The sequence below is a fragment of the Phyllostomus hastatus genome, unplaced genomic scaffold, assembly GCF_019186645.2.
Source record: "Phyllostomus hastatus isolate PE091 unplaced genomic scaffold, TTU_PhHast_1.1 phas_scaffold_78, whole genome shotgun sequence".
Taxonomy (NCBI): Eukaryota; Metazoa; Chordata; class Mammalia; order Chiroptera; family Phyllostomidae; genus Phyllostomus; species Phyllostomus hastatus.
Window position 1 is genome coordinate 989069 of NW_025334041.1, and position 17275 is coordinate 1006343.

Here is a 17275-nt window from a genome sequence, read left to right on the forward strand (position 1 = left end):
CTCTCGCAGGACCGCGCGGTGGTGGGGCGGCGCGTCCTTCCCGAAAGCAGAGACCTTCCAGGGCCCACACGTCGCTCAGGGGAGCAGGGCGGCGTCGAGGGGAGGGTTTCAGGCCGAGAAAGCAGCAGCAGCAGCGCCGCGGAAGGTTCCAGAGGGTGCTTCTCTGCAGGTCGCCTGGGGCTTCCCTCAGGGCGTCTGGGCGCCATCAGTCCGCCCGGGGGGGGGGGGGGGCTGTTGGGCGGGGCTGCGCGGGGGTGAGGGGCAGCTCTGAGCGCGTGGCGCCCGGGTCTGGTCGGCGCTGGGGGAGCCCAGAGCGGAGGGCCGACGGGAACTCACACTCAGGGGTCAGGCTCCCATCCCTGAAAACACCCCGGCAGGACGCACACCGGACGGCGAGGGGGCCTCCCCACATGCACATCTTCGTCGCTTCTTTTCCTGGACTGTCTCCGGGGTCGCACGGGACGCCCTGCCTCTCTGTGTGGCCACAGCCTTGTTCTCGGCTGAGGTTTCTGTTTACCCTCGGAGCTCCGAGCCCCGGGGTGCTCCTCCCTGCCCCCGCCCTGGCTCGCTGATGGGGGGGCCTGACATGCTTAATCCCGTGGCGACACGGCCTGGGGGTGGGTGGAGAAACCTCGTGTTGAAGGTCCCTGCCCTTCCTGTGCTCATGCGAGCGCGGCAGAGGCCGTGGGCGCCGTCCTGGCCGGGGAGCGGGTGCCGGTCGGTCAGGCCCCCCCGGTGTCAAAGGCAGGGAAGTGGTCCCTCTCCTGAGCTGCCCTGCCTGCCCCGGGCGCCTGGCCAGCCGCCCCGTGGGAAGCAGCATCCGTCCCCACCGCTGGCAAAGCCATTTCTGTGCGGGCCACGCTCTGTCTGTCTCTGTCGTTAGTGTCCCCCCCCCGCCCCCTCAGTGCAGGACCTTCCGGCGTGCTCCCTGCCTGCGTCGCACGCCCTGTGTGTGCAAGGGGCCATCCCCATGGGGGTGCTCTGCCGAGGGGGGTGCCGGAGACCACGGGGGCGGTGTGCCCAAGGGACCTGGGGCGTCTGCAGGGGCGGTGACCTGGGCCCAGAGAGCGTCCCGCCCTGCCCAGCCCCCGGCCTGCGGGGGCGGCCCCGTGCTGTGGCGGGGCCCTGGCAGCGCTCCCCGCCCGTGAGGGCCTCGCGAGGCTGACCGCGGCCGACTCGGAGCGGGGCCACCGGGGCGGCCCTCAGGCGTGCCCTGGCTTGTGCCCCAGGTTCCTGAGCAAGGTGGGCTTCTTCTTCCCGCTGATCCTGATGCTGGCCTGGGTGGTGTCCGTGGCCAGCACGGTCCGGCAGCTGGTGCGCGAGAGGGAGATCCAGCTGGACGGGGTGAGTAGCCCTGGAGCTCGCCCTGGACGGGGCCTCCTCTGCCGTCCCCTGCTGGGCTGTCCGGGGCGGGGGGAGTCGCTGGGGGGTGTGACACCCGCTGGGCCGAGAGCAGGCTCGTCCTCCCGCACGAGACGGTGATGGCGACGGGAGGAAGCCCCCAGAGACACACGGCGGCCGCCGTCACGACTTTCGGCTGGGGCTCTGCAAGCGCAGCCTGTGTGCTGTCGCCCTGACACCGTTAACGCGCAGACTGTCCACACTGCCGTTCAGAGAGAAAGTCTGCGGAAGCTTCTGGAAAAACCTGCCTCCCCCTTTAGCCTGCGGGAGAGTGAGGCCGGGAGGCGGCAGGCTCAGGTCATCCGCTCCCGTGGGGCTTGCTGCCCCGAGGAGTGCGGGGTGGGGGCCGGGAGCTTGTCCGCTTGTCCGGGAGCACAACCCCCCTGCCCCCCGGGCTAACAGGGCGCTCCCGCCCCTCCCCCACAGTACCTGAGCATGATGGGGGTGCACCCTGGCACCCACTTCCTGGCCTGGTTCCTGGAGAACGTGGCGGTGGCGGCGGTCGGCAGCGCCGTCCTGGCGGTCGCCCTGAAGGCCAGCGGCATCTTCGCGCACAGCGACGCCCTCCTGGTCTTCCTCTTCCTCCTGGACTTCGGGGTGTCGGTCACCGCGCTGAGCTACCTGCTGAGCGCGCTCTTCCGCCGGGCGAGCACGGCCGCCCTCTGCAGCAGCCTGCTCTACGTGACCAGCTTCCTGCCCTACGTCGTCCTGCTGGTGCTGCGTGGCCGGCTGGGCGCCGCGGCACAGGCCTGTCTGGTAGGCGGCCGCCGGGCGGGAGTCTCCAGGGCAGGGCAGGCAGAGCAGGCAGAGCTGCTGCCCGCCCCTGGCAGCGTGCGGCTCCCGTCACGCGGCGTGGGCTGCACGGCCCTCCCTGCCGCTGCCGCAGGAGCGGGCCGGCGGGTGGGCGGCCCAGGGCTCGGGCCGTGCTCGCGTGAGCGGTGCGTCTGGCGGGGGCTCTCAGGACAGTTGCTGGCGTCGACTGGAGGGCCTAGGACTTCCTTCTCTTGGCTTCACGCGTGGGGAGAAACGGGTTTCCGTGGCTATTCCAGGAGCAGACAGATAAGCACTTTGCTTGAAGTGCCATGAATCACGCCACCTTAAGTGGGAAAACCTGTCCGTGGGAGTCGCTCACCCATCGAAGGTGCAGCACCTCCCGAGACAGCGTCAGAGCGGCTCAGGTCCGCGCTCGACCCTGGGGGAGGACGGGGCTCCTGTTCGACCCTGGCCTGGCCGTGCATGCTGGCCGCGGAGCAGGAACGGCGCAGCGCCAGGGTGTTGGGGGCAGGATGCTGGCGAGAGGAGCCCGGCCGAGCCGCAGGCGCCGGCTCGCTGCTGCCCGGGGTCGGGCGAGCTTCTGGGGGGCGGGGGGGGGGGCTGCTGCGCCCTCCCTCGTTGGGACGGGCCCCCTCTCGGCTGGTCGGGAGCCATAGGGTGAAACAGCGCTGGGGGAGCCGGGTCCTTTCCTCCAGCGCCAGGACACCCTCGGCCCAGGCTTCCCACCGGCACTGTGGGCACGCTCAGGTCCACGGGGCTGGGGGGGGGCGGTCCTGGCCCATCAGCTGTTCGTCCAGCGATTCGTGCCCCTCGTGTGGCCAGCTTCTGGGCCAGAGCCCGTCCTGCATTTCAGGGAAAGTGGAGCCCCTGGCCGTCTGGGGCCGCAGACGGGCGTCCGCACAGGGAGAGGGGCGAGGACCGCCCTTGGGGCCTCACCCCGCAGGGTCTCCTCTCCTTTCTCGTGCGCCAGGGGGACAGCGGCCAGCTCCGGCACGCTGTGCGTTCAACAGGAGACGCGTCCCGTGACTTCTCCCTGAGGGGGGTGGGGGCCTCGACCCTGGAAGTGGAACAGGTTCCCTCGGGGCCCCTCAAGGAGAGAGAGTTCCTTTTAACCTGGGGCACTGCCAGCTGCTGCTGCCGCGCTCCCGTGCAGACGCTGCCACCGCCCCCTCCTCCGCGGGGAGGTTCGGAGGCGGCGCCGTGGGCCTGCGGCCCGTGGCACACTAACCGCTGTCTCTGCTGTTCCTCCCCCCAGTGCCTCTTCTCCACCACGGCCTTTGGGCAGGGCGTGTTCCTCATCACCTTCCTGGAAGGGCAGGAGGCAGGTGAGGGGGCGCGCCTTCCAGCAGCGACTCTCGGTGGCTCGGGCGTTTGGGAACGTGCCGCCCCGTGGCAGGTGGGGCAGTGGAGAGTCTTCCTCGCAGAGCCGAGCCTTTGGGTCGAGACCTGGTGTCGGGCGTGGCCGACGGGCCGCCACCCGCATCCGGTCGCCCTGGTTTTGGGCACAGTCAGGAATAGCCGTGCGCCCGTGGGTCAGCCGCCATCTGGGTCAGCCCGCCAGCTGGTCCTCGTGATACCACGGCGCCCGCGGTGACTTAGTGACCCTCCACACTCGTCCCACAACTGGTGTACACATGTGTCCTGTGTGCGGGGCATTGCCCACTGGAACATGTCTGTGGGTGCACACGTGTGTCCCGTGTGCGGGGCATTGCCCACTGGAACCTGTCTCCGGGTGCACATGTGTCCCATGTGCAGGGCATTGCCCACTGGAACCCGTCTCCGGGTGCACACGTGTGTCCCATGTGCAGGGCATTGCCCACTGGAACCCGTCTCCGGGTGCACACGTGTCCCGTGTGCGGGGCATTGCCCACTGGAACACGTCTGCAGCACCTCAGCCCACTTTCCCAGCTCCTCTTTCTTCCCAGCCTTCTTGTTTTTATAACACGGTTGTTTTCTCTACACCAAGTAAAGCACGCTCTAAACACTTGAGCATGAGATACTGCGGTGCTGACGGTCGCTCTGCCCGCCGCATCGAGTCCAGGGCCAGGCTGACGCGCGGACGCCCCTCCGAGGACCCGGGCCCGCGGCCTCGGCCTGCCTCTGGCTCTCGCTGCCGTCGGCTGACTGACCAGCCCCCCTGCCCCACTCGCTCTGACTCGGCCCCCTCCCCCCTCCCCCCTCCCTCCCTGCAGGGGTCCAGTGGGGCAATGTGGAGCAGTCCCCGGAGCCGGTGGGCATGGCCTTCGGCGCGGTGTGCTGGGTGCTGCTGCTGGACTCGGGCCTCTACCTGCTCTGTGGGTGGTACCTGAGCAGCCTGATTCCCGGTGAGAGTCCCACGGTTCGCGAGCTGGGAGGACAGGCTGGAAAACCGGTGCGCACACTCGCGTGCCGTCGCGCCACACCGCGGTGCCCGTGGGAGCGAGAGAGGCCCCGGCAGATGAGCCGGTCAGCGATGGTGTCCGACAGTCAGTGGACGTGACGGCAGCGGGTGGTGGCTGCTGCTGAGCCGGCGCCGTGCTGCGAGCGGGCTGGGGTTAGCACCCTGAGGGCCTCCTGCGGGGACGGGTGGGCCCCCTGGAGGACGGGCGGTGACCAGCCCCCCGTAGACGGGCGTTTCCTCGCGGTGCCGTGTGCACTTCTGGTCAGTGGGAGAGGGCGCACTCGTCCACCGTCTCTCAGGGAGAGCGGGTTAGACTTGCTCGTACGTTCGTCAGAAGTAGGTGTCACAGCAGGTAAGGAGTGAGGAGGGCAAGTGTAATTTTTAAAGACAGGGAATGCCTTCCTAGAACCAAAGACACGAATAACAGAAATCGGTAGTGTTTTCCAGTATAAGAGTTTAAGTCAAACTTATAAAAACTAAACAAAATGACAAAGTTCTCAAATCTAATTTTTAGAACACATCTCTTAATAGTTTAAAAAATTGTGTTTTTATGGATTTATGCAACGTTTTCCTCTGTTTCTCGTTTCTGCTTTAATCATGCACTTTTCCTGTAACTTAATGAAGCTGGAAGAATTGACTATATATTTTACATTTTTGTTTTTTTAAAATGCTAGCCCATGTAATGAAAGAAGAAGAGACATGTGTTTGGGGGGCACACAGCTACATAGCGGGGGAGGCGTGTTTGGGGAGCAGACTGGCCTGGTGTTGGTTGAAGAACCCAATCTGGGCAGTGCTGCTCCCGACCAGACGTGAGGGACCTGGGCTCTGTCCCGCTGGGGGGCAGAAGGAGCGGCAGGGAAGTCACTGCGGCTGCGCCCAGAGTGGCGGAGGTGGTGTCTGTGTGTCTGTGCGATAAAGGGGGCTGGACGCCGGCAGGAGGCGGACGAGGGGTCAGACCACCCTGCTCCATGGGCCTGCGGTCGGTCAAGTCCTTCCTGGCCACGGCCTGCGCCTGGTGGTCCCTGCGAACGTCAGGGACAGGGGCAGGGCGGGGGGCTGCGCTCGGGGAGTGCCCGGCGCCTGCCCAGGCTGCTCTCGGTGCCAGCCGACCCTGCCCGTCTCTGAGCGCTTGCTCGGAGGCCCCCTTGGGAGTGCGGTGGGGGGGCCCAGGTTGTCCCCGTCCGTCCTTGGGCCGTGGGCGGGGTGTGCGTGGAGCCCGCTGACGCGGCGGAGACTGCGTGCTCGTTGGCCGGCCGTCCCGCCCCAGGGTCCGCTGCTGCGCGGAGAAGAAGCTGGGCCGCCCTGGCCAGGCGGCTCGGGCGGCTGCAGTGTCCTCGTGTGCACCGAAAGGTCGTGGGTTCGATCCCGGCGCAGGGCGGGAGCCTAGGTCGTGGGCTCGGTCCCTGGTCGGGCGTGTATGGGAGGCGGCCCGTCAAGGCTCCTCCCTCGCATCGGTTCTCTCTCTCTCTTCCTCTCTCTTGAAAAGCAACGAAAAAATGTCCTCGGAGAGGCTGCAGAGAAGAGAAAGAAGAAGAGAAGAGGAGAGGAGAAGCTGGCCTGAGCTGGCCGCTGTCCTGTTTTCCAGGAACCTTCGGCGTCAGGAAGCCGTGGTACTTCCCGTTCACCGCGGCCCACTGGAGGAGCGCCTGCGGCGTGGCGGCCCAGGGGCTGCGTGGCCTGTGTTCTGGCCGGCCCCTGCCCTGCGCGGACTCGGACCCTGCAGGTTCGTGAGGAGCCGCAGCTGGGACAGGGCCTGCTCTCCGCCGGGCTCGGCCCCGGGTTTCCTCTGGCTGCGCCTTCGTGACCTTGTGCGTGTCTCCCGGCCCTGCACGGGCCACCGTGGGCTCGGGAGCAGGGCGACGGGCGGGGCCAAGTGGTGAGAGCCCCCTGGGGCGGTGCAGGCCGTGCACGCGGTGGGCGGGTCCGGCTCACACCCGGAACCTCGAGGCCGAGGGTCGTCCTGAGAGGAAGGGTGTGTGGAGCCCTGCGGCCAGAGGAGGGCCAGGCGCTGGGGCTCCCGCCCAGTCCTCAGCAGCAGGGCCCCTCCCAGGGCCGACGGGGCCGTCCCACGGTGAGCTCGGGGAGAAAGGGGGCAGGTCGTGGGGAAGAGTGTGTCTGGGCTCGGGGCTCGGGGGTGGGGGGTGGGGGGGGAGGGTGGGGGGTGAGGCAGGGAGGGTTCTGGGACAGGCGGCCTGCCTGCAGGAAGGGGCCCGCCACTTTTGCACTGTGCCGGATGGTGCCAGGAAGGCCTCGCTCAGGCGGGGCGCGGTGGCGTCTGGGGCCGGTGGTTCTCCTGGAGAGCCTGCACGCGCTGCCCGGGTGTGGGTGCAGCCGTCAGGTGCCATCCGAAGGGTGCGGCAGCTGCTGCAGTGTGGCCGCGACCGCTGACCCGCCGGCTCCTGCGTGTGCCATCTCGGGGCCGCTGTCCAGGGTAGGACGCCTGGGAGTTTGCTCTGGTCGCTGAGAGCCAGTCCGACCAGGCTCCTGCCCCGAGTGAGCCCCTGCAGACAAAGTCGGGCGGGGGGCCCGGTGCACCGCGGTCAGGGCCCTCCCCCGTCCTCCCGCCCGAGGACGACTCGGGGCGTGAGCACGTCCTCTCCCGGGCACTCGTGTCTCCCTCCAGGCTCGCCCCCGCCACCCGGAGAGGAGCGCGCCCCAGGCGTCACCCTGGTGTCGGTGACCAAGGAGTACCAGCCCCGCCAGGCGGCCGTGCGCGACCTGACCCTCACCTTCCACAGAGACCAGGTCACGGCCCTGCTGGGCACCAACGGCGCCGGGAAGACCACCGTGCTGTGCGTCCCCTTCCTGGGGCCCCGCCCTCAGCGCAGTTTCCCCCGGAGACCGGGGGTGGGGGTGGGGGGCCGTGGGGGGATCCCTTTCTGCTCCGGCGCCGGCCGCTCAGAGGCAGGAGGGAACCCAGGCTCAGGCCACGCTCTCGCGGCCTCAGTGGCCGTCCCCTGCGGGTCTGGAGCCGGCGTGGTGGGGGGCAGTCAGGTGGGTTTCAGAAACCTTCAGAACTCCTTTATCCCTACGAATAACTCACCTGCTGTCGCCTTAACCTTTGGAAGTCTTACGACCTTTCCCGTTTCCCCCCCACGTTTAGTTGTGCCCGCATTTCTGCGGGAGGATGAGATTCAGAACGACGTCTGTGCTGTTCTGAGCACTGACTCGGTTTTTCCTCGAGCCCCGGTGTTGTGGGGTTGCCTGTGCTTTAAGGTTTGAGTGTCTGGTTCAGGACCCAAAGGCTCCCAGTTCAGTGAGAGAGTCCAGTCCCGCGATGCCAGGGAACCAGGGAGCCCGGGCCCCCGGGGGGCAGCCCCCGCTGCCCCGGGAGACAGGCCTGTGAAGGCCGGCCCTCGGGTGGCCGTGGGGCTCACCTGTGGCAGCGCCTGCTGCCTTTGTTCTGCGGCGGCCCGGCTGAGCGGCCCCGCAGCGGGCTGCGCTGGAAAGCGAGAACGGCCCTCCCTTCTGTACGCACACGCAGCGCCGGGAGGCTCGCGGCGAGGACAGAAGGACAGACGGAGGGGGAAACGCGGCAGCCCCCCCCCCCCTCGGGCCTGGGTGGCTCCGGCGTCCGTGAGCGCGGCATTCTCGCGGTCTCAGACCGCGGTGCAGCCGCGCTGCCCTGCGGCCCCCGCGTGTCCCAGGGGTGGGAACGCGCCCCGAGCCCGCGTCGCTGAGGTTGGGCCAACGCCGCTGGGCTCCTGCCCCCCGCCGACCCCCCGCCCCGACCCCCGATGGAGAGCAGGGCGCTGTGTGGCGGCGCTGTCCCCGCTGACCCGCTGCCCCTGCTGCAGGTCCATGCTGACGGGGCTGCAGGCCCCCACCTCTGGCACCATCCTCGTCGATGGCCGGGACCTGCAGACGGACCTGCCCGCGGTCAGGAGGGAGCTGGGGGTGTGTCCTCAGCGGGACGTCCTGCTCGACCGCCTCACCGTCCGGGAGCACCTGCTGCTCTTCGCGTCCCTCAGGTCGCCGCAGTGGGCCGCGGCGGAGCGGCAGCGGCACGTGGACGCGTGAGTGCCAGTCCCCTCCCTCGGTGCCCTGTCCTGCCCGTCTGGACGAGGGGATGCCTGTCAGAGCCTTGACTGTGGGAAGGAAAGTGAGCGCATGGGTCTCTGCTGTGGACTCGCGACACTGCCTGCCACCCCGGGGTCGCCGGACAGGCCCCCGGGGGCTGGGCCCTCGACCTGCCCTTGAGGTGGGGGCAGGCGCGCTCTGGTGGGCAGGAGGCGGGGGCTGCTGGCAGAAGGGTGCCTGGGAATGCGGGTGCAGGTGGGAGCCCTGAAATGAGTCGTGTGGCGGGGGTTGGGGGGGCGGGGGCTGGGAGTGAGGAGCCGAGGGGTGGGGGCGCCGTCCTGCAGGAGGGGGACCTGGCCGGGACCAGGACGCGCGCCTGTGACCAGAGCAGAGACCGCTGCCAGGGCGGCTGCAGACCTGCCCCTGGGAGCGAGGGGCGGGGGGCGATGTCCGGGCTGGGGGTGTGTCCCAGAGGCAGGGGTGGGGGGGGCGTGGGCGGGAGGAGGAGCTGACTGGGGGGGGCGGGAGGGGATGCGAGTCTCCGTCTCACTGGGGACAGGAAGGAGCTTAGAGCAGGGGGACGAGGGGCAGCGGAGGTCGCCGGTGATGAGGCCAAGTGGCGTTTCCGGGAGACGAGCGGGGAGGGTGGGCCGGGGGGTGGGGGTGGCACAGAGGAGGCGGGGGTGGGGGTGGGGGTGGGGAGCCTGGGTCCTGTGCCAGCACTGCTGCTCTCCTCGCCCCAGGGCGGCGCGTGAGCGGTGTGCACACCCCTGGGGTGGGGGTGGGGGGCACAAGCCCTCCCGCTCCCGCTGTTTGCTGCGCTGGACCCTGCCCGTGGGTTTTGTCGTGGGGACGGGCCTGCCCTGAGCCCGGGGGGGGGGGGTGGTAGTGTGCGGGTGGTGGGCGCTCTGCCCTCAGTGGCGGAACTCCGCCTGTGCCGCCAGCCCCACGGTGAGGACGGGGACGAGTCTTCAAGGTGCCACTCCCTTCGCGCACCTGGGTCCTGTTCCCGGAGACCCAGCGACGCCTCTCAAACAGTGCTGCACCGCGAGACCCTGCCCTCCACGCAGCCGCTCCGCCCCCTCTGCTGTGCATTCCCGCCGCCGCCTGTCACCCCCCCACAGAGCTGCCCCTGCCCCCCCAGGCCCCCGGCCCCCGCCGCCTCGTCTCCCCCGTGCCCGTGGCGGCAGACATGCGGGTCGCCGGGCGGGTGCTGACTGTGCTCGGTGGCCGCGCCGTCGCTCTGAGAAGCGGCACCAGTCTCCAAGGGGCGACCGGCGGGGCACAGCCTGCGTCGCCCCCAGCAGACACGGTCCCGGCCCCGGCCCGCGTTCCGTCAGAGCCACTTCCATCTGGGGGCAGCGAGGTCCTCGTGGCGGGGCCTGACGCCGGGTCCCCGACCACCTGCCCAGGTGGGGTGTCGTCAGCAGTGGGGCGCCCGGGCCGAGACCTGCCCGGTGGCCGAGTGCCGGGGCGGGGCGGTGGGGGAAGCCCTCCCTGGGCCCGGGCGGGAGCCCGCTCGCCACGGGACAGACGTGGGGCCTCGACTCCGCACGCATGTGGCCAGTCTTTGAGTTTTGCCCAAGTCCTCGTCTGGGCTTCTGGAACTTTCTGGGGCGCGCATCCAGTTCCGGCCCGTTGAGTGCCGGCGGGCAAGCGGGAGCTCAGCGGGGGGCAGGGGGGGGCCCTCCAGGTCCCGTGCTCAGACGGCTTCAGGGAAGGCAGCACGGGAGTGCGTTCTCAGCCCTGCGGGAGGCCTGAGCTGGGGGGGGGGGGGGGAGCAGGGGCGGGGCGGGGCAGAGTGGACGGCCCCCCCATGGAGGGGGCGGGCCATCCTGTGTGAGAGAAGGGGGGGACCGCGGAGGAGTGGCGCTTGAGGTGGGGGCTTGCTCCCTGCTGGGCGCCTGGGGTGTGGGGCCCTCGGCGCCGGAGAGCCGGGCGGTCTCGGCAGCTGGCCGTTTGCACTGAGCACAGCTTTGCGGTCAGGGCGGGGCTGACGGGGTCCGGCTGCTGCAGCTGGGCCCCGCCTTCCCCTCCGGGCTTCCCGGGCCACCACCGCCTCCGCCGGGACGCCAGGGCTGGGGCAGCGGGGAGTCCGCGACAAGCGGGCTCCAGCGAGGGGCGCGCCTGTGGGCTTTCCGAACCCCAGCGTGTGGTGGCCCCGCCGGCAGGGTGCGCAGCGGTGGCCGGGTCCCCTCAGACCTCGAGGTGGGGGTGGCTGCAGGCCTCCCGCCTGCCCCCGGGCTCACAAAGCCCCTGGTCCCGGGCGGCCATCTCACGGAGGGGAGGCCCCCACCGCGCGGCACTCGGAGGGGCCCGGACGAGCACGGGCCGGCTCTCGTTCCAGAACCCTGCGGGACGTGGGCCTGGAGCAGCACCGGCACCAGCAGGCCCGCGCCCTCTCGGGGGGCCTGAGGCGGAAGCTCTCCATTGGCGCCGCTGTGCTCGGCGGGCCGAGGACCGTGGTTCTGGACGAGCCCACCAGCGGGGTGGACCCCTGCTCCCGGCGCGGCATCTGGGACTTCCTCCTCAGGCACCGGCAAGGTGGGCACGGCTCTGGCCCAGCGTCCTGCCGCGGGGGGCGGCGGGGGAAGCCCGAGTGGGAACGGACACATGACCTTGTCCGAGAGGGGTTCTCCCCGGGGCTGTGGCGGGGGTGTGTCGGGCGCGGCGTCTGCAGCGGGAGGACTCGCCGCTCGGGGCCCGTCTGCCCCGGTGCCGGCAGGGGCGGTGTCCACGCTTGTTGCACGTGGCCCGGTCGACAGTGACCGTCCACCCGGTCAGTCGCTGTGGAAGCCCAGGGTGTCCCAAGGGGCGTTCCGATGCCACCCTGGGCCAGGCCCTCCTCTCCTCCAGGGGCAGGCCGAGGTGCAGAGGGGGCGCCAGCCACGGGGGTTCATGCGCGGGGGGCCGGGGGCCGGGGGGCCGTCACTGCTCACTGCACTGCAGTGTCCTCCCGCCGGGCCTCGGGCGGCAGCGGCCAGCCGGCGGGATGCTGGCCGCGAGGTGCAGGTCTCACGCAGACACCCCGGTCTGGAAACACACGCCGGGCCTGGTGCGCAGCTCCGCACTGCTCCACCGGGGGGCACTGCAGAGCCGCGTAAGGCGGCGTGCGGTGCTCTCCTGCCTCTTGGGTCCAGAACCTCCTCCCCACTCGACCGGAAGCTGCCCTGGCTGGGGGATCGGGGTCGGCAAGAGAGAGGACCAGAAGGAAGCCCCTGCCCCCTGGTGGCTCCCAGAGGACTGGCTCCTCAGATTCCCTCCCGGGGCTGGGGGAGGCTGCCCGTCTGTCGCTGGAAGCCGCGCAGGAGCTGGGGCAGGAGGGGGAGGAGGACGCAGGAGGGACAGGAAGGGGCCACCCTCCTGTCCCCGGACTTCAGGGGTGGTGGGCGGGCGGCTTCGTGCGCGTCCTGCTGCTGCGGCGGGCGAGCCCTTCCCCGCCGTCCGGGCGGGTCGGCGCGGACGCTGGCCTGGAGGCGCCCTTGGAGACGCCCGGCGCGGCCGAGGTGCGGGGTCCCCGGTGGGAGCCCCTCGGAGAAGCAGCTCGCGGAGGGAGAGGGTCGTCGAGAGTGAGAGCACGTGGCGGTCCCGGGACCGGCGCCCGCACCTGCTCTGAGAAGTGGGGCCCACGTCCCCGCTGCGTGGGCGGGGCGTCTCCGTGGGGCCGCCTGTGCACGGCTCAGCCCGCCCGGAGACGTGGGTGTGCTTCTGCCGGTGCCGTGTGGGTGGAGCTTCCTCTCCCAGGCGGGCGGGCGCCTGAGGGCGCAGGCCGGGCGCAGGGAAACCAGCTCCTCCGGCTTCGGTCCCCCCTGCGGGTGGCACAGGCGCCCTGCCCGCTGCGGGTGGTTCCGGGAGAGGGCGCGGGCTGTGCGGAGGCGCAGGGCGGCGGGGCCCGCGGGGACCCGCGTCCTCCCACGCCCCCCACGTCTGGTGGAAGCCGTGCTGGACGAACCCGAGAGCAGTGTCCACGCTCCTCGGGGGTCGAGACCCCAGCTGGGGCCTCCCTTCTGGCGGCTCGTGCCTCTGGGCAGGTGTCGCCCGGACAGCGGGCAGCACGGTCGCAGTGCACACCCGCGGCCCCGGGGCCAGGGCGGGGCCGTGCCGCTCCAGCCCGGAAGGGCGTGTGCAGGAGAGGCGGCCGAGGTCTCCGGGGCGTCTGGGGCTGGGGGGTCCCCGGGCCCCGCCGGCTGCCCCCGGCCCCACCCGGGCTCTCGGTTTAGACGCGCCTGGTCTCCTCGCCTCTCTCTCCCTTAAACACACAAACTCGAGTGGGGTCACAGACGGGCTCCGCCCGCGGAGATTCCCGTTCCAGGTGAGGTCCCTTCTGTGTCTGAGGGCCCGGGCTCTCCGTCGGCTGGCCAGTGGGGATCACGGTGGCCGCCGTCACGAGGCCCTCTGCGTAGAGGCCCTGAGCTTCACGCAAACACCCTCCGGCGTCCGGCCTTGTCCTCCTGAGGCGGGTCCCGCCACCCCCCACAACCCCCCCCCCCCCCGCCAAGGCAGTGAGACCTGACGTGGTGGCGGAATTCCCAGAGGACCCTCGAGGGGGACGTGGCTTCTGCCAGGCCCAGGGGGCGTCTCCCTGGGGCGGCCCCGCCCTGGCCACCCCCCAGAGCGTGCTCTGCGCCCACGCCCACTGCCCCCCACCACGCGGGACGAGTGGGTCCTACAGCGGCACCCCCCCCCCCCGGTCCTCAAGGCCCTCCCATGTGCCACCGCCACCTCCTGCTGTCACGTAGCTCAGCACCGCCCCGTCTTCTTGTGTGACAGCCGCGCCCGGAGAAGACCCTCCTCGTGTGACCCCGAGGCTGTGGCCTGCAGGTGGCGAGGGCACCCAAGTGTCGGGGCACACAGGGCTGCCCCCGGGGCATCTGCTCCGTGGACTGGGTCCCAGAGAGCGGGTGGAGGACCCAGGGCTCGAGCCAGGTGCCTCGGTTTCACCCTCTGCGCGTGTCGGGGCACCCCGGGTCCGAGCGAGGTGGGGCGGCAGAAGCTGCGTCAGCCCCGAGGGCAGGGCTCCGGTGTCTGTGCTCTGAAGTCGGCGGCGACCTTTGCTTCGCCTCCCGGGCGCCCGCTGAAGGACCGCTGGAGGGTCCCCCGGGCCTTCCCCACGCCAGTGCTGACGCCCCCTTCTCGGGACACAGGCCGGACGATCATCTTCACGACCCACCACCTGGACGAGGCGGAGGCCCTCAGCGACCGCGTGGCCCTGCTGCAGCAGGGCCGGCTGCGGGGCTGCGGGCCCCCCCTCTGCCTGGCCCAGGCCTGCGGCAGGGGCCTGCGCCTGACGCTCACGAGACAGGTGATCCTCGGCGGGGGGTGTCTCCCTGTGGGGGCCGGGGAGATGGTGGCCTGGACTCACACCCGCTGCCGGTCTTGGGTTTGTTTGGACAGCCCTCCGTCCCGGAGGCGGACGAGCGGGAGCACACTGCGTGCGCCACGTCCCTGGTGCAGACCTACGTCCCGCGGGCGCGCCTCCGACACAGCCGTGGGCGCGAGCTGAGCTACGCCGTCCCCCCGGACGCCAACCACGCCGGCCTCACGGGGCTCTTCCAGGCCCTGGAGCAGCACCAGCACCGCCTGGGCCTCACGGGCTGCGGGCTCTCGGACCCCACGCTGGAGGAGGTACGGGGCTCCGGGGCTCCAGCGGCTTTGTCGCTGGTGCGTCGTCACCGTCCACTGGGGCCGGGCTGTGGGTGCGGCGTGGGGAGGGGTGCAGACTCCTGCGTTCCCATTCGTCTCCGGCCCTGACGGGTGTCAGGCACGGGCACCAGGCGGGACTCACGCACCTGGCAGGTGGCCGGGGCTCCTCAAGGGCGAGAACGGCGGTGTCCGATCCGGAATCGCCCAATGTGCCACCGCTGTCAGCAGCGGGTGCCGGCGGGTGGCCTGTCCTCACTGGGGCTGAGGGGCCGCGTGGGGACCGACCCGGTGCGGGCGGCAGAGCCGCGGTCTCGCCGGGGCTGGCCTGCTGGTGTCGCCGCGCCGTCCCCCCCGCGTGCGTTGTGGCGTCAGCCGCGAGGCCGCCCTGCACCGCTGACCCCCCGTGTTTTCACGTCTCGGGGGCCGCGTCGTCGTGGGGTGGTCTCTGAAACTCTTCCCGCTGCGCCCCGAGACCTCTCCTTTCCGGCGTGGTGTCCGTCACTGCTCTGCTTCCCCGTCCACGTGGCTTTCGGAGAGGCCTCCGTCCCCCGTGCCCTGCGCCCCGTGGGGGGCATTCGCTCGTGAGGCTGCGCGAGGCGGAATCCACTCCCGTCGGTGCCGACACGCGCGTGGGGCCAGGGAGCCACCCGCACGGAAGACACGGGGTCTGGCGCTCCTGCCGTCCACACTGTGGCCCTTCCGCGCAGCCGGCGTCTCCGCAGACGCTGGCCCCGGCGTGTGTCCCCGCGTGAGTCCCCCCGGGAGCCCCTCGCCCGCCGCGGCAGCGGCTGCCCGGCCGCCGTGGAGCTTCCTGCGCTGCTCCGGGGTCTCGCAGGGGTTCCCGGCGCCGTGTGGGCTCACGCTCTGCACGCACGCAGCGGGCGCTGAACAGACGCCCGCCGGTCGCGGTCCCCCGCGCCCTGTTCCCCGCAGGCGCACGGGCTGACGGAGAGGTCGGCCCGTGAAGGACAACCCCCAGGGGGGCCCTGAGCTGCGCAGAACGCAGCCTATTTGGGTCTGTTCGAGAAATCCTAAATTGGAAAGAGATTAAGTGCTTTAAAAAGCTTTCTTTTGTGTGGCGTGGTCTATAAAATAACTATCTCACCCAATTTTGTCCTTTCTACCCGGCGAGTATCGACTTTCCCACCGCCTGCCTGGTATCGACCACAGCCAGCGAGGCTGCAGTCGCTGCGCGCCGGCTCTGCCCTCGCCTCGCCGGGGCTCGCCGGGCCGGCGCGGGGAGTGGCTGTGAGGCGTGACCATGGGCGTCACCAGCCTCAGGACGCGATCTCCGCTGTCTCCTCCGGGGCAAGGGCCGGTGTTGACCTGGGGGGTGCTGGGTGTGTGTGTGTGTGGGGGGTGTGCCAGGAGCCCAGCCGCCTGGGGCGTGGGGGCGCTCGTGCACCGTGTCTGAGCCCCGGGTGGGGCTGCCAGTGGCGTGCGGCCGCGGTGGGCCTCACAGACCCTCCTAGGGCCGGGTCAGGTGCACAGCTCCCCCGAGCGGAGGCCCAGCGATCCCCACGGCCCGCCCCTCCCGTCCTCACCAGGGAGTGACTCTGGATCTCCTCCTGGTCGCCAGCCCCAGCGGCTGCCGCCTCTTCCCCGGTCACTGCCTGTTCGGTGGGCTCCCCTGTGTCTCTGTCAGGAGGGGCCTGGTGACAGCGGGGGGTGGTGGTGTGTGGGCTCGGGTGCCCCCCCGCCCCCGCATGCACTCGGGGGTCGAGGGCGGGTCTCGGACGGGAGAAGCTCGAGCCCAGGCCGGGGGCAGGGCCTGGCGGTCTCGCGAGAGGAGAGCCGGGTGCGAGGACGAGGAGCTGTGCGGACGGACCTCGCGGGCCCTTCAGGTGTCCGGGTCGCGCGCGTCCTTCCGGCCGGGGGGCTGTCGGCCCGCGGGAGCGCCTGTCTTCTGGGCGCGCGTGTCCCCGCCCGCAGCCCCGGCGGGGCCCCTGCCGCGTCCTCGCCGAGGCGCGCCGGCTGGCACGCGGCGGCCCGTCACAGGCGGGGGTGGGTCTCGCCGCCTCCTCCCCTGGGGCCTGAGCCTGTCTGTCCCGCCCCCAGTGGGCACGAGGTGCCTGCCAGGCTGCACCCCAACAGAAGCGGAGGCTCGGGCACCCGCCACCAAAAAGCCAACCTCGGGAGGCAGGGGCTGGCGCGAAAGGAGGCCCTCCCTGCTGTTCTGGCCCTTCCCGGTTCCTCGCGGTGGGACAGCCCCAGCCTCTCGCGGCCTCCGGGGCGCGTGCCTGCAGTGAGGGTCCGCCGCCACGGGGTGGCGCCCGCGGCACGCGGCCGGCTGAGCCTCGCCATCCCCCGGACCCGGGGACTTGGGGTGGGCGGGGGCCGAGACCGTGGGGAGCGCCGGCTCCCCGCACCCCGCGTCTCCCCCGCGCGCTCAGGGTCACGGTCGGGTCCACACGTCCTGTGAGCAGCCCCACGCCGCCCGCCAGGAACCGGCCTCGCAGCCCCGCGGAGCCCGCGGACGCCCAAGGGAAGGGCGCACCGCCCCGACCGCGGCAGCCAGGGCCCAGAAGGGCAGCGTGACAGGAGCGTCCTGGGCTGTGGAACCGTCTTCGCGTTTTGTTCTCCAACAGGTGTTCCTGGCGCTTTCGCAAGGCTCCGGACAGCAAGCCGAGGCTGCCGCCGGGGCGGAGGCCGAGTCGCGCAGCCGCGGGCCTCCGGGGCGGGGCCCCAGGCGCCACGGTGAGTGCAGGGGGCTGGCTGCGTGTCTGCGGGTGGGCGGGCGGGCGGGCGGGACGCGCCCGGTGAGGACACGCCCCCGGCGGGAAAGGGGCTGGGGGCGGGGCGGGGCGGTTCGAGGCCCTGAGTGTCGCCCTGCCGGGCCCAAACGACCGTGTGCGGGCGCGACCGCTCTGTCCTGGGCCCAGACTTGGCTTGTCACACGGGCCGCCTCCCGGTCTGCAACGCCAGGAGGCCGAAGACGGCCGCCCGGTCTTGCGCTTCTCGCACTGGGCTTCCGTCTCTGTGGTCACAGCCACGTACGCGCGTGTCGGGGTGGGTGGCCCTGTGGCTTCGGCGGACGCTCTCCTCGTAAGTGGTGAC

The 17275-nt window shown here is 71.3% G+C and overlaps 1 protein-coding gene across 1 annotated transcript in view; it reads left to right on the forward strand.

Annotated features, from left to right (window-relative positions):
- ABCA13 (ATP binding cassette subfamily A member 13) overlaps window positions 1–17275 on the forward strand; it is an 85032-nt gene that overhangs the window by 38864 nt on the left and 28893 nt on the right. Inside the window, exons 20-30 of the mRNA XM_045828858.1 lie at window positions 1230–1344; window positions 1828–2157; window positions 3431–3500; window positions 4368–4499; window positions 6141–6278; window positions 7179–7347; window positions 8353–8571; window positions 10923–11119; window positions 13720–13877; window positions 13970–14200; window positions 16807–16915. Of these exons, the coding sequence (XP_045684814.1) occupies window positions 1230–1344; window positions 1828–2157; window positions 3431–3500; window positions 4368–4499; window positions 6141–6278; window positions 7179–7347; window positions 8353–8571; window positions 10923–11119; window positions 13720–13877; window positions 13970–14200; window positions 16807–16915 (1868 nt within the window). The remainder of the gene's footprint in view (window positions 1–1229; window positions 1345–1827; window positions 2158–3430; window positions 3501–4367; window positions 4500–6140; window positions 6279–7178; window positions 7348–8352; window positions 8572–10922; window positions 11120–13719; window positions 13878–13969; window positions 14201–16806; window positions 16916–17275) is intronic.